At 37.5% G+C, this 24,785-nt stretch overlaps 4 protein-coding genes across 4 annotated transcripts in view; all 4 read right to left on the reverse strand.

The window, feature by feature from the left end:
- The window catches only part of LOC131984562 (BOLA class I histocompatibility antigen, alpha chain BL3-7-like), a 43,369-nt gene extending 37,740 nt beyond the window's left edge, over positions 1-5,629 (reverse strand). Inside the window, exons 1-6 of the mRNA XM_059349412.1 lie at positions 5,192-5,629; positions 4,254-4,532; positions 3,860-4,162; positions 3,680-3,790; positions 3,379-3,396; positions 3,225-3,284 (exon numbers count right to left, since the gene is read on the reverse strand). Of these exons, the coding sequence (XP_059205395.1) occupies positions 3,225-3,284; positions 3,379-3,396; positions 3,680-3,790; positions 3,860-4,162; positions 4,254-4,532; positions 5,192-5,366 (946 nt within the window). The 5' untranslated portion in view covers positions 5,367-5,629. The remainder of the gene's footprint in view (positions 1-3,224; positions 3,285-3,378; positions 3,397-3,679; positions 3,791-3,859; positions 4,163-4,253; positions 4,533-5,191) is intronic.
- Positions 5,630-6,169: 540 nt separating this feature from the next.
- On the reverse strand, positions 6,170-10,219 carry LOC131984558 (major histocompatibility complex class I-related gene protein-like). Its single transcript, XM_059349408.1, has 7 exons — positions 10,171-10,219; positions 9,718-9,987; positions 8,731-9,009; positions 8,209-8,511; positions 7,156-7,257; positions 6,809-6,826; positions 6,170-6,686 (listed from the first exon to the last, which is right to left on the reverse strand). Exons 1-7 carry the CDS (start codon positions 10,217-10,219, stop codon positions 6,616-6,618), a joined length of 1,092 nt encoding a protein of 363 aa, XP_059205391.1. The 3' UTR covers positions 6,170-6,615.
- A 3,420-nt stretch (positions 10,220-13,639) lies between these two features.
- On the reverse strand, positions 13,640-18,788 carry LOC131984571 (major histocompatibility complex class I-related gene protein-like). Its single transcript, XM_059349423.1, has 8 exons — positions 18,731-18,788; positions 18,278-18,547; positions 17,471-17,749; positions 16,076-16,378; positions 15,896-16,006; positions 15,595-15,612; positions 15,441-15,501; positions 13,640-14,213 (listed from the first exon to the last, which is right to left on the reverse strand). Exons 1-7 carry the CDS (start codon positions 18,774-18,776, stop codon positions 15,446-15,448), a joined length of 1,083 nt encoding a protein of 360 aa, XP_059205406.1. The 5' UTR covers positions 18,777-18,788; the 3' UTR covers positions 13,640-14,213; positions 15,441-15,445.
- A 1,292-nt stretch (positions 18,789-20,080) lies between these two features.
- On the reverse strand, positions 20,081-24,510 carry LOC131984548 (major histocompatibility complex class I-related gene protein-like). The gene is made up of 6 exons (XM_059349398.1): positions 24,462-24,510; positions 23,992-24,261; positions 23,069-23,347; positions 22,567-22,869; positions 21,622-21,723; positions 20,081-20,873 (listed from the first exon to the last, which is right to left on the reverse strand). The coding sequence occupies exons 1-6, from the start codon at positions 24,508-24,510 to the stop codon at positions 20,752-20,754; spliced, it is 1,125 nt and encodes a 374-aa protein (XP_059205381.1). The 3' UTR covers positions 20,081-20,751.
- Between the last annotated feature and the right edge of the window lie 275 nt (positions 24,511-24,785).

The following is a 24,785-nucleotide window of genomic DNA, read 5'->3' on the forward strand; positions in this document are numbered from 1 at the left end:
ATTAAATAGATCCTGGAACATAACCTGGTCTGGAGCAGGTTTGCTCCACAGACTAAATCTCCATGGTAACTTATACCATAACATATCCCACTGCCCCCTATCCTGCTTTTGTGCAACCGGATCACGGATAAGTTGAGCCAGGATAACCAACATATCCCGGCTTAATCCCTTATCCTACTTTTGTGCAACAGGCCCCTGGTTGTGATAAGCCTCATTTTCTGCCTTATCAACACTGTGGGTTTGTTTTATTTGGCTAAGGTGGCTCCTCCCCTTCCTCTAACTCACTCTCACCTTTATTTCCTCTCACAGACTTTATAAATAAAGTTCCTCTCAGCGGAGATGTGAGGAGAGATTCGAGGAAGAGACGTGATGCTGGAGGAACAGCCTTCCTCATGAGGAGATGGAAATTATAATAACAAAACTGCAAAGAGTGTTTTCATTGTTCAGTCATGATTCAGATTCGACACACGACCGGCCATAACATAGGAACACTTGTATAATCTAATGTGATCCAATGCAACATCTCCATCCATAAATTCTTCCTTTACAATAATAATAATAATAATAATAATAATAATAATAATAATGTTCAGTTTGGATTGACAGCATCAGAGTTATTAATCTAACTATATTTTCATTATGGAGGTTGTAGTTTGCAGTCGTGTTGAACTGGACTGCATTATTATTGATTGTAATATTTTGGCCACCCAGTATAAATACTTGAGTGCCAGAATATTAGAAACATCTCTTAATATAATGCAGTCCAATTCAACACCACTGCAAACTACAACCTCTATAATGAAAATATAGTTATATTAATAACTATGTGACAGTGCCATTCAAAATGGAAAATTATTATTGTAAAGGCAAAATCTAATAGATTATACCCAAGTGTACCAAATTATATGGAAGGCTGGTGTAGCCACTGTTGGCTTTACTGTTTCCACAGATTATTTGTGTCATCTACAGATTCACAAGAATGCAACACTGTTAATATATCAGTAAAGCTGCCTGGTCACTTTGTCTACAGAGACACACTCACTGATGATGAAGCGTCAGTGCTGGGGTCTTCATTATGCCACCATTAAGGAATAATATGAGAATAATACTGAATATAACTGTGGGCAGGTGTTGCAAGTTCAATTTGTTGAACTTGAATTTGAGTTGCAACATAAAAGAAAACATTTCTCTCAAAGAAACAACACTGAAATGCAGTCAAAAGGAGAAAATGTAGCAGCACCTCAAGATAATCTCCAGTTCAGCAAATGGGAAAAATGTTAATTAAGACTGGAAATCTTTTCTACAACATGAAGTCTTCTATCAGTGTCTGAGAACTGAGAACATTCAGCTTGTATAAATCACCAGTGAAATGACAATAAAGAAACAATTCAAAGTAAATTATACATTCAGGAAAATAAACTGCCCAGCCCCTTGTGTGTGAAAAATGTTTAATATGTGTTTAAAAGCTCTAACATGTTTGGGTCTGGTCTTATCAAACAACATATGAGACAAATAACACATTTAGCCTAAAAAAACATCCATTTAATAAAAAAATAGACTCTTGACAAATAGATTTTAGATTTTAGGTGAATCACTTTTACAAAAAAAAGAAAATGGCAATATGCAATAAAGTTTATTACATGTGGTTGGAAAAACTTGATTCTAATTGATCGATAATGGCATTGTAGAGTCTGTTAATTCTGAATAACAGACTGCTGCCAGGTATAACAGAACGTTGCTATATATAGAGACTTGCTATGGATATAGTTCTGATCATAGACTCTGTAGGATCATGTCCAATCATATCAATACGCAAAAAGAAATCCTCAACAGCTGTGGCAAACAAAAAAAGACAATCATCATGGCAGAGATCATTTCATGATATTGTACACTCTATGTACATTATCTCTTACATATCGTTACAAGACATGTCATCAATGCTAATCATCAGCAATGACAAGAGATCACATGACTGAATAACATGAATTTGATATGTAAAAGCCCCAAGATTCTGCACTGGAAACATGGTTGTGTGTTGTGTGCAGTGGTGGAATGTAACTAAGTACATTTACTCAAGTAAAATTTTGAGTTACTTGTACTTTACTTGAGTATTTCCACTTCATGTAACGTTATACTTCTACTCCACAACATTTTAGAGGCAAATATTGTACTTTTTACTCCACTACATTTAGCTGCCAGCTTTAGTAACGTGAAAAACATGATACAATTAAAGTGCTTAGACTTTAATTAAATAAAACCCCATCACAGTATATTAAGTAGTTAAAGTGAGCTCTATATTTGCTAAATCAAAATGTTGCTTACATAAATGCATTAATACAAAAAATACAAAAATATATTTAGAATATATAAAACAATCTGAGTGGGGCTGCTCTGTATAACTAGTACTTTTAATTTTGATACTTTAAGTACATTTTGATGCTGATACTTTTGTACTTTTACTTCAGTAAGTTTTGAATGCAGGACTTTTACTTGCAGTGGAGTAATTTCACATTGTAGGATTAATACTTTTACTGAAGTAAGGGATCTGAATACTGTTTCCACCACTAGCGTGTGACAGCTGCTGCAGTGATCTTTACACCAAAGGTCTGCAGAAACAGCTGCAGATAAAATGCTTCTATCACTTCTCACTTCATTATTCTACACTGCCTCCACTGACAATCTGAAACAGTCAAATCTGATCTATGAACACTTAAGTTAGATTTCAGGAAAGAAGTTTTGTTAATACATATTTATGTATTTATGATAACATAACCTAATAAAATATTGATGCCACAACCACTTCACTGGAGTTACGTGTCTTCTTCTAATCTTCACTGAATCGCTGTAAAGAGAAGACAAAGGAACCTGGACTCAGTGTTTATATCATCATGGAGTATTTGCTTTCACATTATATGCAGTATGTTTGGACCAAAATGTAAAGTTTTCAGTCAATAATATCATTAAATCTTAGTTTCAGCTGTTTCCTCTCACTATACTGGATCATTTGGCTAATAATAAGAATTTATTATGTAAATATATCAAATATTTGAACAGTGAAGAGTTGTTTAACACTTGAAGAATTCAAGGTTTTACCAAAGACAGACTTATATTTATGAGAGTATTATATGAGTATGACAGTAAAGAGTTGCTAGTTGTAGGAGGAGCATCAGAGGAGGGAATCTGCCCACAGTGTTTGCACATTGTTGACATGATGAAGTACTCACTGTGATCAGTCAGAGCTGTATCATTGTCCACAGGAGTTGGAGAGGAGGAATGTTCGGAAGCTGTTGAAGAACATTGTCAGAAGTTGATTTAAAAAACTATAACAGTATTTATTAAAGAGAGAGGGACAGACAGATATTCTGACATAATACTTACAGTTTGCAGGCTTGAATCCTGGAATATAAATAAGAGATGAAGGTATTAAAACAGTACCGTGTTCTACTGAATATCAAGTCAAACTGTTACTTGTTTTTTTCATTAAACATTATCTTCTAGATGGTAAAACAGTCGTAAAAAATACAGCAACGCCTGTATAATTTACAACAATATTAAGTTGTCTTTTTTAGACCTTTTCCTTCATTGCATCCATCAAGTATGGAAAGTTGTGGCTTAAGTTCTCCTATGACAGTGGAGTAAAACTTGGTTAATGATATGTAAAAACATCATTATTTCTTACCATTCTTGTGTTTCCTCCAGAAGAAGAGTCCAGTGATGCAGAGTGCAAGAAGCAGCATCAATCCCACACAAACTCCAATAACAGCAGCAGCAGGAAACTCTGAGGGAGAAACTGGAACCAACACAGAACATTCTCACTTTGTCTCCTCTCCTGGATGGAGCTGATGTTGACGCCACTTACCTCTGTTGGTCCTGATCACTGCTTTGTCCAGTCTGGTGACGATGTCGTCCTTCACACCAGAGAGATGAAACACACACTCGTACCTGGTCCAGTCTTCAGGTTTGACTGATGAGAGGTCCAGGTCAACACTCATCTGGAAGGATCCATCGTGGTTGGGGAGGATCTCTCCGAGCTCCACGTCCTCATGAAGCTCCTCTCCATCTTTCCTCCAGAACATCATGGCTGCCTCAGGGTAGAAACCTGTAGCGTGGCAGCTGACTGGAGAGGAGGGAGTCTTCTGGAGGAGAGACACTGAGGGAAGGTCTGCAGAGAGAGAGAGAAGAGGAGGAAATAAAGGAGCGGCTTTATAAACATTATTGTGTCCATGAAATGATATCAGGTCATGTGATATTACCTTTTCTCAGCAGAGAGCTCTTGCCATAGTCCAGATACATCTTCAGCCATTCAGGGAACACATGAGTGAGGTAATAGGCAGAGTATTTTGTTCTAGCTTCATCAGCGTCCCATCTCTGTTTGGTGATGACAGCCTGTGGTTGTGGAGCGATCCATGTCAGTGTCTTCAGGTCCAATGATATAAAGTCTTCTCCATCATAACCAAACTGATTAAAACCATTAACTTCTCCGGTCTCATCATCCCACTCACAGCCACTCATCTTCTGTAAAATGTGATCACCTGAGAGAGAAACAGAGACTGAAACATGATGTACAGATGATATCTCAGGTTAAAGAAAGATGATCTGAAACATGTTTTGCATGTCATGAGGTTAGTCTCCCAGTCTTGTGGTGTGCTCGTGATTCAAGAGCAGATAATCAGTTCACTTTTTATTTATATGAGTGACATCAAACTGTCACACACAAATTCAAAGTGAAAGTCCTGTTTAGTTTGACCTATCTATCCACCCAGACCTCTCTCTACATGAACGTATTTGTGATCTGACAAAAACAAATATAATTCTGGAGAAAATATTTTCCCTTAAAACCTAATTGATTATGCAGTTTTGTGTTATGGGAACATATTTTTAACATTAGGAAATGACCTGGTCTCATGGAAAATAGTAAAATCCACAGTTTGAAGCCAGGGCTCTATGTTGAAAACCTGATCAAATACAATGCATGATGACCATAGGATCAAACATTATGGCTTAACTGGGTTTCAATGGGGACATTTCGTCCTTGAGATTCAGAGTGTCTGTTCTGACACTCTGTTATTATAGACTTATTATAGGAACTGAGATTGAACAAAAAAACCTGGTTTAACACATCTAAAATGATTAAAAAAAGAAGAAGAAATTAAAGCAGTAAAACGATATCATGTAACAGTATATAGTGTACCTCCACTTTGGTTGAAGCGATGTTTCAAATGGTCAATCGAGGCTTTGAAAAAGTGAGTCTCCTCAAGACATGTTCGACTGTACGACGCCAACTGCTGAGGATCACTTTCAAATACTTTTCTCATCCAGTCATGTTTTGGTTCAACCATCTTTTCATAGCTGTCGCAGTAACCCATGACAAGTTCATCAACCAATCCAACAGCTACAAACTCTGGAACATTTTGGAATCCAGAAGATCCAGTTGTAAAAAACTTCAAGGAGTGTTTAACTGTCGGACAAACAAGGTTATACAATCAGTACAAACATCGTAAATATGATGCATTCAGTGTTATTCGGTTAAAAACAAATATCCATATAAAGGCAAAGTAGAAGTGAAAGTAAATAAATATAAAGACGTGTTTTAGCTGCGCAGGAACAAATGCAGAGCTGACTGGAAAAGTGAAGCAGAGATTAAAAGGTGATGGTACCTGGAGATGCCACATGACAGAGGAGAAGCAACGAGAGGAACTTCTTCATCTTCTCAATAAAGGAGTGTAAACAGAGACAGGTACCAAGAGAGACGGCTCACTGACCTCTCAGTCCCTGTACCTGTCAGGTGATTCAGTTACTGCCACGCCCCTTTAGGAGACGAGCTGCAGGTCCGATGGGAGAAATAAAACTGAGCGCTGATTATGATGTGTAACATGATTTAAAGATTAATTTTGGAGTGAGGGATACGGAAGGAGAAGCAGGTTAGAGAGTTTAGATAACTGATATTGATGAACCTGACTCTAAAGACTCTAAAGGAAGTTGTAGCTGGAAAGACTGAGGAATGTTGCTCTGGCAGCTTGTTTCACTGCAGTGACTTCTCTCACAGCTGACTCATTTCAGAGTTATGTTGCTCTCTAGTGGTAACATAAGGAAACACACTCTAGCCTCAAGATTAAAGGGCACTCAATGCTTCACACTTAAAAAACTCAGAAAAGTAACTCTTCTTCAGATCCTAAACAAAATATAAATGTGGATAAAGATATGAAGCTGGATACATCACTGAACAGCTGAAACTTTAACACCACACACTTGGTATGCCCGTGTCTTTTTCATTGTAATTTTATTCATTAATAGTATACAATGCACATTTGAAGTTATAAAAAGTATTTTTAAAAAGTGAATGTGAATCAGGAAACTTGGGCAGGAAACACATTTTTGTATCAAATTTTAAAAAACAGAATAGAAGTTCATTTTAAATAATCAAACTAAATCAGATTTATATGGTAAATTATACATTTGTGATGAGAAATAAAACAATTCAACTTTGAAATATCAAGCACAAATTATACCTATGATACTAAAGTATAGTAATATAGCGGCTTCATTGTTGCAGGAAACCACTTTTCAGTCTCTTTTGCTTCTGTAAAGATATATAATGTGACGAGTGTCAAAGTTTCACTGTTTCACCAGTTGGTCAGACACACTTGGATTCAGCTTCTCAGAGAGTTCAGAGCTGCTGTCAGGAGCTGTGAGGTCAGAAACAAACTGTTAGAGTGAAACTGTGTAAAGTCTGATCATCCTGCTCTGAACTTTGAGGAACTGTAAAGCAGGAAAAGTGTTGATTTGAAAAAAAGGAAGTTTTACTAACCAGATAGAGGGCATTTGGCTGAAATCAAAACAGACGAATTGTTTTAGTTGGAAATCCCAGAATTTCTTTTGTCAACTTCTCCCCAGTGAAAATAATCCTCTCTTCTACTCACTCAAACTGAAAAATAAATCCATCCCACCATTATATGTAGATCTTATTTGATTTCTTCACTCTCCGACATAATCATGGTTTAGTCATATTATCAGGACTTACAGAGCGCTGTAAGGCTCTCTGAAATGATGGGGTAAGGAACTGATGCTGGTTTCAATTTAGCTACTTGGATTTAAGAATCAAGTATTTAAAAAAGTAATTTAAAATGAGATGACCTTTTCATTTATCTCTCTTACCTTTCTTCCTTTTGTAAATGATAAATCCAGTGGCTGTGATGAAGAAGAGAACAAGAACAACAGCTGCAGCAGTGATGGACGTGATCAGGTCTCTGGTCTTCACTGTTAAAGGAAAAGTAAATAAATCAAATCCTGCTTTGCTTTCAGACTTTAGCTGACCTCAGGTCATTTCAGAGAGAGGCCGTTCCTAACGGCTGTGCTGCAAATGCAGGTGCACATGCACATTCCTTCAGATGCTGAAAGCCTGATTCAATGGTGGGAAACCCTGCAGAAAGAGTTGCTATTCAGCAGGAGGAGGGCTGTATTTTTTCTCTTTATTCTGGCTTAATTTTATGCATTTATTTATTTGCTTTTTCCAGAAAAATGCCTACCCCAACATGGACATGCAGCACAAACCCCTCACTTGTGCAGTAAATAGATATGGTCTGAAAACAGACATGTGGTCCATGTTATCCAGGTTATGTTCGGTCAAGTTGAGTCCTTCGTTTATACAAATCAAGTCACAACATGAAACACAATTATTTAACAGAAAACGGCCATTTGATCCTGCATTAAATTACTCAACAATTTCAAAATGCGATCATCATCGAAACATAACGAATTAAAACTAACTTTAATTAAATTAATTAAAACTAACTTTAATTCCTACGTATCCACAGTTTGTAGAAACATACTGTTACAATGTCAGTGTTTTATTTTACCTATCGGGTTGATTGGTGATTTCAGTCGTTAAATTACACAGACACTTGTAATGTAAACATTAACAATATAGAATATTTTTTAAATTTTATATTTAAAGTCCAAGTCACAACAGTGACTTGAGTCGACTCAAGTCTAAGTCACAGTGACACAAATCCACATCTCTGTCTATTAGTGCTTCAAAACCTTCTATGACTTAGAAAATCCATTAATATCGTTCAGTTCAGATGATCTGACCAGTGACACTGAGGCTTTGAACTTTTTGATGATGACTTTTAGCTACAGGAAATTGTAGCTCAACAACTAAAACACATCCATACAGTCCCACTCAGCACCATTAAATGTCATCCTCACCTCTGTTGGTCCTGATCACTGCTTTGTCCAGTCTGGTGACGATGTCGTCCTTCACACCAGAGAGATGAAACACACACTCGTACCTGGTCCAGTCTTCAGGTTTGACTGATGAGAGGTCCAGGTCAACACTCATCTGGAAGGATCCATCGTGGTTGGGGAGGATCTCTCCGAGCTCCACGTCCTCATGAAGCTCCTCTCCATCTTTCCTCCAGAAGATCATGGCTGCCTCAGGGTAGAAACCTGTAGCGTGGCAGCTGACTGGAGAGGAGGGAGTCTTCTGGAGGAGAGACACTGAGGGAAGGTCTGCAGAGAGGAGAAAGAAAGGGAAGAAATTAAGAGATTAAAAAGGGAGAAATCAAGATAAGAAATGGAGAAAATGTGAGACTGAAGCAATAAAACATATATGAAATCGAATCAATGACAATACAATGATAGTTCAGTCTCAGCAAAAGTGGTTGAGTTTCAGCAGACTGTATAAACATTATTGTGTCCATGAAATGATATCAGGTCATGTGATATTACCTTTTCTCAGCAGAGAGCTTTTGCCATAGTCCACATACATCTTCAGCCAATCAGGAAAAATCTGAGTGAGGATATTCTCATTGTATTTCAATCTAACTTTGTCAGCGTCCCATCTCTGTTTGGTGATGACAGCCTGTGGTTGTGGAGCGATCCATGTCAGTGTCTTCAGGTCGAATGATAAAAAGTCTTCTCCGTTATAACCATACTGATTAAAACCATTAACTTCTCCGGTCTCATCATCCCACTCACAGCCACTCATCCTCTGTAAAATGTGATCACCTGAGAGAGAAACAGAGACTGAAACATGATGTACAGATGATATCTCAGGTTAAAAAAAGATGATCTTTAACATGTTGTGCATGTCATGAGGTTAGTCTCCCAGTCTTGTGGTGTGCTCATGATTCAAGAGCAGATAATCAGTTCACTTTTTATTTCAATGAGTGACATCAAACTGTCACACACAAAGTCAAAGTCCTGTTTAGTTTGACCTATCTATCCACACAGACCTCTCTCTACATGGACTTGTGGAGTTTGATTACAAACGTATTTGTGATCTGACAAAAACAAACATAATTCTGGAGAAAGTATTTTCCCTTATAACCTAATTGATTATGCAGTTTTGTGTTATGGGAACATCATCTTAAGAGACCAGGGCTAACATTAGGAAATTACCTGGTCTCATGGAAAATAGTCAAATCTACAGTTTGAAGCCAGGGCTCTATGTTGAAAACCTGATCAAATACAATGCATGATGACCATAGGATCAAACATTATGGTTTAACTGGGTTTCAATGGGGACATTTTGTCCTTAAGGTTCAGAGTGTCTGTTCTGACTACACAGGTTATTATAGATTATTATAGGAACTGATAATAATAAAATAAAATAAAATAAAATAAAACTGCTTTAACACAGCTAGATAAATTATAATAAAACTTAAACAATCAAAGCAGTAAAAACATATAATATGACAGTACTGCATAGTGTACCTCCACTTTGGTTGAAGCGCTGCTTCAAATGGTCAATCGAGGCTTTGAAAAAGTGAGCCCCCTCCTCAAGACATGCTGCAGTGAACCACGCCAACTGCTCAGGATCACTTTCTAATACTTTTCTCGCCCAGTCATGTTTTGGTTCTGCTATCTTCTTATCCATGTTGCAGTAACCCAACACAAGTTCATCAACCATTGCAACACCCACAAACTCTGGAACATTTTGGAATCCAGAAGATGCAGTTGTAAAAATCTTGAAGGAGTGTTTAACTGTCGGACAAACAAGGTTTTACAATCAGTACAAACATCGGTAATATGGTGCATTCAGTGTTATTCGATTACAAATAGTCATAACAAGGAAAAATAGAAGTGAAAGTAAATAATATCAGCTGCGCAGCAACAAATGCAGAGCTGACTGGAAAAGTGAAGCAGAGATTAAAAAGGTGATGGTACCTGGAGATGCCACATGACAGAGGAGAAGCAACGAGAGGAACTTCTTCATCTTCTCAATAAAGGAGTGTAAACAGAGACAGGTACCAAGAGAGACGGCTCACTGACCTCTCAGTCCCTGTACCTGTCAGGTGGGCTCAGTTACTGCCACGCCCCTTTAGGAGACGAGCTGCAGGTCCAATGGGAGAAATAAAACTGAGCGCAGATTATGATGTCTAACACACGATTCAGGTATAATAACGTTACAAGTTGCCTAGTTGTCTCGGTTTCCTTTTAGTGCGCGCCCTGTCACTAGATCACGCATGAACCATGTGGCCCACCATACATGGAGAGGGCAGTTTAGATCGCCAGGTGAGCTCCAACATCAATAATGTGCGTGAGAGGAAACATAAACGGGCCTCAGAACCTACAACTTCTACTCAATAAAGCTGTGTCTAGTGCTAAAATGGTTTCATCATAGATATAAATGTTTAAGATATAAAACACGATCTTACCTGAAAATGCAATGTGGCAGAATACAGGCACCAGCATCAAGGTGTTCAGAAGTGGCTTTTAGCTGAGTTGTGATCTGGTTGTGATAAGCCTCATTTTCTGCCTTATCAACACTGTGGGTTTGTTTTATTTGGCTAAGGCGGCTCCTCTCCTCCCTCTCACCTTTATTTCCTCTCACAGACTTTATAAATAACAGTGATGTGAATTTGGTCTCTTTTTAGTGATCCGGATAATTTGGCTCAGCTCACCAAGAAGAGCCGGCTCTTTCGACTCCCAAATGGCTCTGCATTTTACCCCTTAAACTTGAGCCAAATTTAGCGGTTTAAAAAAAAGAAGAAAAAAAAGAAGACATTTTTGGGGCATTTTATAGCTTTATTGATAGAGAGATATTCAGAGTGAAAGGGGGAGACATGAAAAAGGGCTCTGAGCCAGATTTTGGAACCTGGGCTGCCCACTCAGGAGGACTGAGTGAGCCTCTATGGTATGCGCCCTACCAGGTGTGCCACCGGAGACGCCCAAATTTAAGCGCTGTTTTGACTTGTGATTTGTATTTGAACACATACATCACTTAAATTTCAATACATTGCTGTAGCCAATTGCATTTACAGTTGTAAAATCCCTTGTAACTCTCTAACTTGCTTGAAGAACCACTCTGCTACACAAAGCAGATAGAAAATGCCTATAAAAACCTGAGCATAGAAATTAAAAAAGGACAGCTATTGACATTTTAATTTTATTTTATTTAAACACACACACCTAAAAAAAACAAGTAAAGTACTGAAAAAATAGAAATTAAATACAGCAATCAAGTAAATGTGCTTTGTTAATGCCAACTACTGACATCTGGACAAAAAATACATATTTATTTTTGGTATAGAGTAAAAATAATAATAACTAAACAACATAATACAAATAAGTATAATACAATGTGCAAAACAGCAGCATCCAACAGTTTTAGGTGTCTCAGTGCTGCCACCCCGCCCCCCCCTGCTTTGTGGTATGATCCTCAATCCTCAAATGATTGGTTCACACAGCATGCACGTGACAACCGTAGTCAGCGTCTGCAGCACCCACAGGTAGCTACTTTTCCTAACGAAAAAAGTGAAAATGAAAGAAGAACAGCTCGCTGACGGACGTGAGCCGGCTCCCATCGTTCACTTAAAAGAGCCGGCTCTTTGAACTGGATTGTTCGCGCCCTACACATCACTTATAAAGAAAGTTCCTCTCAGCAGAGATGTGAGGAGAGATTCAAGGAAGAGACGTGATGCTGGAGGAACAGCCTTCCTCATGAGGAGATGGAAATTATAATAACAAACCTGCAAAGAGTGTTTTCATTGTTCAGTCATGATTCAGATTCTACACACGACCGGCCATAACATTAGGAACACTTGTATAATCTAATGTGATCCAATGCAACATCTCCATCCATAAATTCTTCCTTTACAATAATAATAATAATGTTCAGTTTGGATTGACAGCATCAGAGTTATTAATCTAACTATATTTTCATTATGGAGGTTGTAGTTTGCATTCGTGTTGAACTGGACTGCATTATTATTGATTGTAATATTTTGGCCACCCAGTATAAATACTTGAGTGCCAGAATATTAGAAACATCTCTTAATATAATGCAGTCCAATTCAACACCACTGCAAACTACAACCTCTATAATGAAAATGTAGTTATATTAATAACTATGTGACAGTGCCATTCAAAATGGAAAATTATTATTGTAAAGGCAAAATCTAATAGATTATACCCAAGTGTACCTAATGATATGGAAGGCTGGTGTAGCCACTGTTGGTGTCACTGTTTCCACAGATTATTTGTGTCATCTACAGATTCACAAGAATGCAACACTGTTAATATATCAGTAAAGCTGCCTGGTCACTTTGTCTACAGAGACACACTCACTGATGATGAAGCGTCAGTGCTGGGGTCTTCATTATGCCACCATTAAGGAATAATATGAGAATAATACTGAATATAACTGTGAGCAGGTGTTGCAAGTTCAATTTGTTGAACTTGAATTTGAGTTGCAACATAAAAGAAAACATTTCTCTCAAAGAAACAACACTGACATGCAGTCAAAAGGAGAAAATGTAGCAGCACCTCAAGATAATCTCCAGTTCAGCAAATGGGAAAAATGTTAATTAAGACTGGAAATCTTTTCTACAACATTAAGTCTTCTATCAGTGTCTGAGAACTGAGAACATTCAGCTTGTATAAATCACCAGTGAAATGACAATAAAGAAACAATTCAAAGTAAATGATAAATTCAGGAAAATAAACTGTCCAGCCCCTTGTGTGTGAAAAATGTTTAATATGTGTTTAAAACATGTTACATGTTTGGGTCTGGTCTTATCAAACAAAGATAAGCACAAGAAGAACACATTTAGTCTAAAAAACATCAATTTAACTAAAAATAGACCCTTGACAAATAGATTTTAGGTGAATCAGTTTTCCAAAAAAAAAGAAAATGGCAATATGCAATAAAGTTTATTACATGTGGTTGGAAAAACTTGATTCTAATTGATCGATAATGGCATTGTAGGGTGCGTTAATTCTACATAACAGACTGTTGAGAGGTATAACAGAACGTTGCTATATATAGAGACTTGCTATGGATATAGTTCTGATCATGGACAGTGTAGGATCATGTTCAATCATATCAATATGCATAAAGAAATCCTCAACAGCTGTGGCAAACAAAAAAAAATTAAAGAATAAAAGCTGATTCAACATTAAGTGCTTTGCCTCTGGGTCTAGCATCACCATGTCAGAGATCATTTCATGATATTGTACACTCTATGTAAATTATCTCTTACATATCGTTACATGACATGTCATCAATGCTAATCATCAGCAAAGACAAGAGATCACATGACTGAATAACATGAATTTGATATGTAAAAGCCCCAAGATTCTGCACTGGAAACATGGTTGTGTGTTGTGTGAGGTGGCGGAATGTCACCAATTACATTTACTCAAGTAAAATGATTATGAGTTACTTGTACCTAACTTGAGTATTTACACTTTAAGTAACTATATACTTCCACTCCACTACATTTTAGAGGCAAATATTGTACTTTTTACTCCATAACAGGAAAGCATCAGACCTTACACACGAACATTAGGTATATAGTAACAGAAATAGGAAAACTGGGCAGTTGCTGTTCGAACCAAGGACCTGTTTGTGTATCTTGAATATTGTACTTGTCAATAAATCCCGCAGGGCTGTCTTTCTAGAAACTCTTGTTGTCTCTTAAGATTTTCCACTACAGTGTGACAGCTGCTGCAGTGATCTTTACACCAAAGGTCTGCAGAAACAGCTGCAGATAAAATGCTTCTATCACTTCTCACTTCATTATTCTACACTGCATCTACTGACAATCTGAAACAGTCTAATCCAATCTATAAAACACTTAAGTTAGATTTCAGTAAAAGAAGTTTTGTTAATACATATTTATGTCACATAACATAACCTAATAAAATATTGATGCCACAACCACTTCACTGGAGTTACGTGTCTTCTTCTAATCTTCACTGAATCACTGTAAAGAGAAGACAAAGGAACCTGGACTCAGTGTTTATATCATCATGGAGTATTTGCTTTCACATTATATGCAGTATGTTTTGACCAAAATGTAAAGTCAATTTCAGTCAATAATATCATAAAATCTTAGTTTCAGCTGTTTCCTCTCACTATACTGGATCATTTGGCTAATAATAAGAATTTATTATGTAAATATATCAAATATTTGAACAGTGAAGAGTTGTTTAACACTTGAAGAATTCAAGGTTTTACCAAAGACAGACTTATATTTATTTACATTACATTACATGTCATTTAGCAGACGCTTTTGTCCAAAGCGACTTACAATAAGTGCATTCAACCTGATGGTACTAGACATAGACCATAGGAATCGAGTAAGTACACAACTTTAAGAGCTAACTGTCATTGCTAAGGAGTGCTATATGTTAAAGAAGAAAAGAAGAGAAAAGAAGAAGAATTTTTTTTTTTTTTTTTTTTTTTTTAAATATATATATCTGTTAGGTGACCATGACTTGACCGAGGTATTGTTGGAAGAGATAGGTCTTCAGCCTGCGGCGGAAGATGTACAGGCTGTCTGAGGTCCTGATGTCGGTGGGGAGCTCGTTCCACCATTTGGGAGCCAAGACAGAGAAAAGTCTGGAAGTGGTTTTGAGGCGAGTTGACCCACGCAAGGTGGGAGTCGCCAGCTGTTTGGCTGATGCAGAGCGGAGAGGACGGGCAGGGGTGTAGAGTTTGACAAGATCCTGGATGTAAGTAGGACCTGAACCGTTAGCAGCAGAGTACGCCAGAGCTAGAGTCTTGAAGCGTATCCGCGCAGCCACTGGTAGCCAGTGGAGGGAGCGGAGGAGGGGTGTTGTGTGTGAAAATTTGGGAAGATTGAAGACCAATCGAGCAGCTGCATTCTGGATGAGTTGTAGAGGTCGGATGGCTTTGGCAGGCAGACCTGCCATGAGGGAGTTGCAGTAGTCCAGGCGTGAGATGACCAGGACCTGGACCAGGACCTGAGCTGCCTTCTGGGTGAGAAACGGGCGGATTCTCCTGATGTTATGCAGCAAGAATCTGCAAGATCTGGTAGTGGCGGTGATGTTTGTTGAGAGGGACAGTTGGTTGTTTATGAGAGTATTATATGAGTATGACAGTAAAGAGTTGCTAGTTTTAGGAGGAGCATCAGAGGAGGGAATCTGCCCACAGTGTTTGCACATTGTTGACATGATGAAGTACTCACTGTGATCAGTCAGGAGCTGTATCATTGTCCACAGGAGTTGGAGAGGATGAATGTTCGGAAGCTGTTGAAGAAAATTGCCAGAAGTTGATTTAAAATCTATAAGAGTATTTATTAAAGAGAGAGGGACAGACAGATATTCTGACATAATACTTACAGTTTGCAGGCTTGAATCCTGGAATACAAATAAGAGATGAAGGTATTAAAACAGTACCGTGTTCTACTGAATATCAAGTCAAACTGTTACTTGTTTTTTTCATTAAACATTATCTTCTAGATGGTAAAACAGTCTTAAAAAATACAGCAACACCTGTATAATTTACAACAATATTAAGTTGTCTTTTTTAGACCTTTTCCTTCATTGCATCCATGAAGTATGGAAAGTTGTGGCTTAAGTTCTCCTATGACAATGGAGTAAAACTTGGTTAATGATATGTAAAAACATCATTATTTCTTACCATTCTTGTGTTTCCTCCAGAAGAAGAGTCCAGTGATGCAGAGTGCAAGAAGCAGCATCAATCCCACACAAACTCCAATAACAGCAGCAGCAGGAAACTCTGAGGGAGAAACTGGAACCAACACAGAACATTCTCACTTTGTCTCCTCTCCTGGATGGAGCTGATGTTGACGCCACTTACCTCTGTTGGTCCTGATCACTGCTTTGTCCAGTCTGGTGACGATGTCGTCCTTCACACCAGAGAGATGAAACACACACTCGTACCTGGTCCAGTCTTCAGGTTTGACTGATGAGAGGTCCAGGTCAACACTCATCTGGAAGGATCCATCGTGGTTGGGGAGGATCTCTCCGAGCTCCACGTCCTCATGAAGCTCCTCTCCATCTTTCCTCCAGAACATCATGGCTGCCTCAGGGTAGAAACCTGTAGCGTGGCAGCTGACTGGAGAGGAGGGAGTCTTCTGGAGGAGAGACACTGAGGGAAGGTCTGCAGAGAGGAGAGAGAGATTTAATTTTACTATAAAGTGCATAACTAGTTTAGTATGCTTTTGTGCTCCCTTATTGGACTTTTTTGGGGGTACAATAACTTGCTGAATATATAGAAGCAGTTATTATTCCATTCATTTCTTCAATAAAAAAAAACCATCAAAGGAAAATCCTGTCCAGTGTTAAAATGATCTGTTATTCTGTCTCTTTGTCTGTCTCTGTTGTCCGTCTCTGTGCGTGACGCAGGTCACTATCAAAGGTCACTATCGAATGCATGTGTAATTCACTGTGTGTGTGCCCTCTTTCTATGCATTTATATATTAATCATGTAAGATGCTTTTGATACAATGATCATGTGCTAATATTGTTTAAAAACTATGATTACTCTAGATACATCAAAACTAAATACATTTACCCCAACTGCTTAAACTTAGTAAGATTATATCATCATAAAAAGATATATTATATGCTTTGTATTTTATGTGCATGTTGCAACATCTGTGTCTCCAATTATATCTCTGCAAGTCATAACAAGGCAGGAGGTTGTGTTGAATGTTTTGGGGAACAGGTCTGGACACGGACATGGTGTTCTGGGCAGATTACTGCCTGGTGACATGACGTGTCCCAATATTGATTAAAACTGACGAATCAACAGATCAAGAGGGCGGCACTTCCTGGAAGAAATCTACCTTCATGATGAGTAAATCTGTTAGAATATAATAAGGGGTTCGAGGGAAATGAGACTAGTCCAGATTTCATGACCTGAAACCTGTCTCCTGTGTATCAGGGAAGTGATGTTTGAACCCACAGAGATCTCTATAACTGCACATTTCTTGACGTATTGTAATAAAATGTAAAACTAAGAACTTGGACGTCTCCTGCTCATCATTCCCCATCAAACGATCTGCACAGAGAAATAGGTGAGAATTTTCTGTTGGTGTCAGATAATTAAATTTTAAAGGTTTCCTCAATGCATTTCTCTAACACCAGTGTGCATTCTAACCGATCCACCCTGATGGCTACAAGTTTTAAAAACCAGTAAGAATATACAGTCCAGTACTATCCAAAGAAATATCAGGTCATGTGATATTACCTTTTCTCAGCAGAGAGCTCTTTCCATAGTCCACAAACAACCTCAGGTGTGCAGGGCAAAACTGAGTGAGGAAATACTCATTGAATTTCAATCTAGCTTCATCAGCGTCCCATCTCTGTTTGGTGATGACAGCCTGTGGTTTTGGAGCGATCCATGTCAGTGTCTTCAGATCAAATGATATAAAGTCTTCTCCGTTATAACCATACTGATTAAAACCATTAACTTCTCCAGTCTCATCATCCCACTCACAGCCACTCATCCTCTGGAAAATGTGATCACCTGAGAGAGGGTATAGGGAAATATAAATTTGTGTTATGGGAACATAAATATTAAGAGACCAGGGCTAACATTTAGAAATTACCTGTTCTCATGGAAAATAGGAAAATCTACAATTTTGAAGCCAGGGCTCTAGGTTGAAAACCTGATCAAATATAATGCATGATGACCATAGGATCAAACATTATGGTTTAACTGGGTTTCAATGGGGACATTTTGTCCTTAAGGTTCAGAGTGTCTGTTCTGAATACACAGGTTATTATAGACTTATTATAGGAACTGAGGTTGAAAAAAATTAAACAATCAAATCAGTAAAAAGTATATAATACGATAGTATATAGTGTACCTCCACTTTGGTTGAAGCGATGTTTCAAATGGTCAATCGAGGCTTTGAAAAAGGTAACCCCCTACTCATGACATGTTCGAGTGTACCACTCCAACTGCTGAGGGTCACTTTCTAATAATTTTCTAATGCTATACAAAAAATTAGATACAAAAAAATAAAGCAGTAAAAATATGACAGTATTGTACCTCCACTTTGGTTGAAGCGCTGCTTCAAAAGGTCAATCGAGGCTTTGAGGTGGTTCGGCAAATCCTCAGCACATTCTCGAGTGTACCACGCCAACTGCTGAGGTTCACTTTCTAATAATTGTCTCATCCAGTCCTGTTTTGGTTCAACGATCCTTTTATCTATGTCACAGTAACCTACCAGAAGTTCATCAACCAATGCAACAACCACAAACTCTGGGACTTTTTGGAATCCAGAAGATCCAGTTGTAAAAAACTTCAAGGAGTGTTTAACTGTCGGACAAACAAGGTTATACAATCAGTACACTCATCGGGAATATGGTGCATTCAGTGTTATTTGGTTACAAATAGTCATAACAAGGTCAAGTAGACGTGAAAGTAAATAATATCAGCTGCGCAGCAACAAATGCAGAGCTGACTGGAAAAGTGAAGCAGAGATTAAAAAGGTGATCGTACCTGGAGATGCCACATGACAGAGGAGAAGCAACGAGAGGAACTTCATCTTGTTTCAATAAAGAAGTGTAAACGTTAAGGTTAGATGCTTAGAAGCGAGATGGCTCACTGACAACTCAGTTCCTTTACCTTTCAGGTGAGTTCAGTTACTGCCACGCCCCTTTAGACAAGCTGCGGCAGGTTTGTTGATTACAACGGGTGGCAGCAACAAGAAAATACATTTTAACACAACAATGAAAATATGGCTCAAATGGACACTCAAAAATAATTTTAACATATGTTGTGACTGTACATTTTGAGTGTGTCACACAATCACACAAATATTATTGAATTATAAATATTTATGCATAATTTTAATATTGCAGCTTGTACAGGCTGACATTTCAACTAATTTATCCACGGGGCAGCTTATACATCTCAATTTATTGATTAACTTATATTTTGTATTAATAAGCTGAATATGCAAAGCAACTAAAGCTGTCAATAAAATAAAAACAACATAGAATTGTGAAAATAACAACACAAAACAAAGACAGTATTTCATTCTGAAATAACCAAATCTAAAAAAGTATATTGAAACTGTACAGTTCTAGATTAATATCTCTTCTTAGATTAAGGATGCAAAATTAAGTTGTATTCATTTGTTATTTTTTGTGCAGTTCAGGGAATATTATGGTATATATATATATGTAAGATGAATTATGAAAATAACACACATTCTGCAGTAGGTCATGGTGAACTGCTGGCTAAATGAGATGTACTTACATAATATATTTCTATTATGCAATGAAGTTAAACTCAATAAAAATGGTGAAAATGATATTTATGGTTATTACACAAACAAATCAATCTGTGTCAAATCTTTTATCCAGACATTGTAGTATTTATATTATTATTATTATAGCTCTGGTTGACCAAACCTCTTTCTGCTCTCTGCTGATCAATACCTGAGTTGATCACTGCTTATTCACCTTTACAGAGAAGTCAGCAGTGACAGCGCCCCCTGTGGACGAATACTATATCTGCCTTTAAACTGAATTAAAAGTTGAAATTAAATGGAGGCTGTTACACTCTAAACAGTAATGTTCTCAATAACCCAAACACACAAATTCTATTTATTTTTTATTTTTTACCATTTTTCAGCTTTATTTGATAGTGGGAGACATAAATAAATAAATAGGAGTCATAAATAGAAGCTTTGAAAGAAAATCAAACAGTTTCCCACTTTAGATTTCACAACTTTAAGTGTTCTATTTTACTGACAAGTTATAAAAATTGACAAAAAAGTGCTATAAAAAGAAGCTTAAATTTAAGAAAAATGTTATCTGAATTTTTTTTAAATGCTTAAAAATCCAGATCACACAATTAATTTAATCTTTATATTATATTGACACGTGATAAAAGCTGACAATTAAAAATGAGCCATAAAATACGTTTTGAGAGCAATGAACGAATAAAAGTTATTCAAAAGAAATGAAACAAAACATTTTAGAAAACCAGATAAAATATTTATTTTACAGCTTTATATTTTACACACACCATATCTTTACATGATTATTTACACACTGGTGGACTTTTTAAGTGAAGAACAGAATTCAGTTCACCAAATTAAAAGTAAAGAAAAAGAGCTTCTTCTCCATAAAAAACCTTGTAAACCAGATCAGAGATCTTCTCCACAACATGACAGAGTTTAGAAGTGTTGTACGGGACATGACAGGACTCAGAGAGACACCAGCATCACACAACAACAACACATGTTGTCCAGTGTTGTGTCACAGGGTTTCTGGATTTAAGATGTTTAAGTGGAACATTATAAATATTAAAACCCTTGAGAAGCTCACCTTCCACTTCAGGCTTGTGTCTAATATTTATACTCACCACCAGTTTGTGTTAAACCATATCTGATGAATTTGTTAACCAGGAAAATGTCACTCATTTAAAAAAAGGTTTGACATTTGGTCTTTTCTTTGCATCATATTTTCAATTGTTGAAGGCGTCTTTGTTGAGCAGCAGGTGTGAAAAGTTCACGTCTCCTGAAGCAACCCACTTTGTGCAGGGTTGTGTGTTTGGCCTTCAGGGTTTTCTTTTCCAGAATTCAGTTTCTCAGAGAGCTCAGAGTTGTTTTCACAGGATGACTCGCATTCGGCTGAAAAACAAAACACACACATCATTTTAGTCGTCACAACTGCCAAATGCCAGAGTATCTTCTAACACCTTCTTCTCTGTGGACATGATCCCCTCTTCTATTCACTCACACTGACAAATTCATCTCCTCTACGTTTCTTTTTTTAACCCACTTAACTTCTTTAATAATCACTTCTTTCTTAAGTCATCGTACTAAAAATCATTTTAGGATCCAAAACCAGTTCCACGGTGTAAACCTTTATGTTGACACGTGTTTCTTTTCCTCAACACACAGCTCACTCTGGCTCCTCTTGAAAAAGGGTTTTATTAATCCGCTGTCCCTTGAACAAATAATAAACTAAAATACTCTCCACAACACAGTTAAAAACGTTGTGACTCCACTCTCTACCTGCGAGCTCCTACCTGCCTTAAAGTAGCACACAACTGTCAGGTTGTCTTAATGGGACATGAATGTATTACCAGTTAAGCACTTAAAAAAACAAAACACAACTTTACTCTATAAATGTAAACTGGCATTAACCATAATATATGAAGTATATAAGGAAATAGAAATATTAACGTTTAAACTAAAATCATGTGTAACTAGATTATTATTTTGCTCTTCTGGTCCGATCACCATGACTCTGCTCTGAGCCGTTCACCACTTACTGTTGAAGATTGTTTCTCTTTCACAATCTGAATAAAAGCCTCAACTCACAGTCTGAAATACTTTAAAAAAGAGAGAAAATCTCTCTGTTTGGGTCTCTCACCTTTCTTCTTTCTGCAAATCAGGACTCCAATCACAGCGATGAGGATGAGAGCAAGAACAACGACTGCAGCGATGATGATGGCGGTCATGTCAGTGGGCTTCTCTGTGGAGCAGAAAACAACAAGAAATAGTCACAACGTGAACAGATGAAGCAGGTCAGAAGAGAAGAACGTCAGTTTGTCCACCAGAACACAATCCTGTAGACATTGTTTGTTCTGCTCTTGTTATTTTTATCCCTTCTTATCTGAACATAATTACTGTATCTATTTGTTGTTTGTTTATTCTTGTCTATAGCTTTGTTGTCTTTGTTTAGCTGCATGTCTGTGTTGGTTTCTGTCCCATATTTGGTTTTTGACACAAACTCCGTTTTGAATGTTAACATTTTCGGCCAATAAACTTGATTCTGACTGATTTACTGATAGATACATTCTTCCATCAATTTATTAAAATTTTCCATTATTTAGGCTCTAAAACTGGCCAGTAGTTCAGTCAATACAGTGATTATTATATATTATTCTCTCTGAACTGTGGATACAAATAAAAATGGTTACAAACATTTATCTTAATTATTTTTTTAATTATGATTTAACAACTAAAATAAACTTACAAAAGGTGATACAAACATTAAAATCTAAAAATAAATATATATTTATTATTATTTATATTTTTTATATTAACCAAAGCTTAAGCAAACATTGGACAGGCAACACAAAACAAACTGTGGTAATAATTCTGAGTCCAGAAGTGGGTGGTGTGTTGGTTTAATATTTAAAGCAGAAAAGAGATTCAATGTTAACTTTACTGTCATTCATATTATTCACAGGACAAGTGAACAGCAGAACGATTTCTGATATAAGTCTTAAAATGATATATAAAAAACTAAAATCAAGAAACTGGAAACAAAACTGGATAAAGGAAAGAGTTTAACGACAGATAGAAGTCTCACCTCTGTTGGTCCTGATCACTGCTTTGTCCAGTCTGGTGACGATGTCGTCCTTCACACCAGAGAGATGAAACACACACTCGTACCTGGTCCAGTCTTCAGGTTTGACTGATGAGAGGTCCAGGTCAACACTCATCTGGAAGGATCCATCGTGGTTGGGGAGGATCTCTCCCAGCTCCACGTCCTCATGAAGCTCCTCTCCATCTTTCCTCCAGAACATCATGGCTGCCTCAGGGTAGAAACCTGTAGCGTGGCAGCTGACTGGAGAGGAGGGAGTCTTCTGGAGGAGAGACACTGAGGGAAGGTCTGCAGAGAGGGACAGAGAAAGGGAAAAATGAAGAAATTAAGAAGGGAGAAATCAAGATAAGAAATGGAGAAAATTTGAGACTGAAGCCATAAAACGTATATTAAATCAAATCAATGACAATACAATGATAGTTCAGTCTCAGCAGGCTGTATAAACATTATTGTGTCCATGAAATGATATCAGGTCATGTGATATTACCTTTTCTCAGCAGAGAGCTCTTGCCATAGTCCAGATACATCTTCAGCCATTCAGGGAATACCTGAGTGAGGTAATACTCATTGTCTTTCAATCTAGCTTTGTCAGCGTCCCATCTCTGTTTGATGATGACAGCCTGTGGTTTTGGAGCGATCCATGTCAATGTCTTCAGGTCCAATGATAAAAAGTCTTCTCCGTTATAACCAAACTGATTAAAACCATTAACTTCTCCAGTCTCATCATCCCACTCACAGCCAGTCATCCTCTGTAAAATGTGATCACCTGAGAGAGAAACAGAGACTGAAACATGATGTACAGATGATATCTCAGGTTAAAAAAAGATGATCTTAAACATGTTGTTTTGTGGTGTGCTCATGATTCAAGAGCAGATAATCAGTTCACTTTTTATTTCAATGAGTGACATCAAACTGTCACACAAAGTCAAAGTGAAAGTCCTGTTTAGTTTGACCTATCTATCCACACAGACCTCTCTCTACATGGACTTTCATTACAAACGTATGTGATCTGACAAAAACAAACATAATTCTGGAGAAAGTATTTTCCCTTAAAACCTTATTGATTATGCAGTTTTGTGTTATGAGAACAACATTTTTAGAGACCAGGGCTAACATTAGGAAATTACCTGGTCTCATGGAAAATAGTAAAATCTACAGTTTGAAGCCAGGGCTCTATGTTGAAAACCTGATCAAATACAATGCATGATGACCATAGGATCAAACATTATGGTTTAACTGGGTTTCAATGGGGACATTTTGTCCTTAAGGTTCAGGGTGTCTGTTCTGACTCCACAGGTTATTATAGGAACTGATAATGAAAAAGAATAAAATAAAAAAACTGCTTTAACACAGCTAGATAAATAATAATAAAACTTAAACAATCAAAGCAGTAAAACATATAAGATGTACCTCCACTTTGGTTGAAGCGCTGCTTCAAAAGGTCAATCGAGGTTTTGAAAAAGTGAGCCCCCTCCTCAAGACATGCTGCAGTGTACCACTCCCACTGCTGAGGATCACTTTCTAATACTTTTCTCATCCAGTCATGTTTTGGTTCTGCTATCTTCTTATCCATGTCGCAGTAACCAATCAGTAGTTCATCAACCAATACAACAACCACATACTCTGGGAGTTTTTGGAATCCAGAAGATCCAGTTGTAAAAAACTTGAAGGAGTGTTTAACTGTCAGACAAACAAGGTTATACAATCAGTACAAACGTCATTAATATGATGCATTCAGTGTTATTCGGTTACAAACAAATAGTCATAACAAGGTCAAGTAGAAGTGAAAGTAAATAAATATAAAGACGTGTTTTAGCTGCGCAGGAACAAATGCAGAGCTGACTGGAAAAGTGAAGCAGAGATTAAAAAGGTGATGGTACCTGGAGATGCCACATGACAGAGGAGAAGCAACGAGAGGAACTTCTTCATCTTCTCAATAAAGGAGTGTAAACAGAGACAGGTACCAAGAGAGACGGCTCACTGACCTCTCAGTCCCTGTACCTGTCAGGTGGGCTCAGTTACTGCCACGCCCCTTTAGGAGACGAGCTGCAGGTCCGATGGGAGAAATAAAACTGGGCGCAGATTATTACGTGAAACATGATTTAAAGATTAATTTTGGAGTGAGGGATACGGAGGGAAAAGCAGTTTAGGGAGAGTTTAGATGAAGTGATATTGATGAACCTGACTCTAAAGACTCTAAAGGA

This window comes from Centropristis striata, chromosome 14, assembly GCF_030273125.1.
Source record: "Centropristis striata isolate RG_2023a ecotype Rhode Island chromosome 14, C.striata_1.0, whole genome shotgun sequence".
Taxonomy (NCBI): Eukaryota; Metazoa; Chordata; class Actinopteri; order Perciformes; family Serranidae; genus Centropristis; species Centropristis striata.

Bases quoted from the DNA above. Each gene is read 5' to 3' on its own strand.
- LOC131984558 (XM_059349408.1), bottom strand. From the start codon at position 10,219: ATGAAGAAGTTCCTCTCGTTGCTTCTCCTCTGTCATGTGGCATCTCCA. The intron at 9,988-10,170 runs GTACCATCACCT...TTTGTCCGACAG, and splicing joins CTGTCATGTGGCATCTCCAG to TTAAACACTCCTTCAAGATT. The intron at 9,010-9,717 runs GTACACTATGCA...TTTCTCTCTCAG, and splicing joins GCGCTTCAACCAAAGTGGAG to GTGATCACATTTTACAGAGG.
- LOC131984571 (XM_059349423.1), bottom strand. From the start codon at position 18,776: ATGAAGTTCCTCTCGTTGCTTCTCCTCTGTCATGTGGCATCTCCAG. The intron at 17,750-18,277 runs GTACAATACTGT...ACCCTCTCTCAG, and splicing joins GCGCTTCAACCAAAGTGGAG to GTGATCACATTTTCCAGAGG. The intron at 16,007-16,075 runs GTAAGTGGCGTC...TGTTGGTTCCAG, and splicing joins AGTGATCAGGACCAACAGAG to TTTCTCCCTCAGAGTTTCCT.
- LOC131984548 (XM_059349398.1), bottom strand. From the start codon at position 24,510: ATGAAGAAGTTCCTCTCGTTGCTTCTCCTCTGTCATGTGGCATCTCCA. The intron at 23,348-23,991 runs GTACATCTTATA...TTTCTCTCTCAG, and splicing joins GCGCTTCAACCAAAGTGGAG to GTGATCACATTTTACAGAGG. The intron at 21,724-22,566 runs GTGAGACTTCTA...TCTGCTCCACAG, and splicing joins AGTGATCAGGACCAACAGAG to AGAAGCCCACTGACATGACC.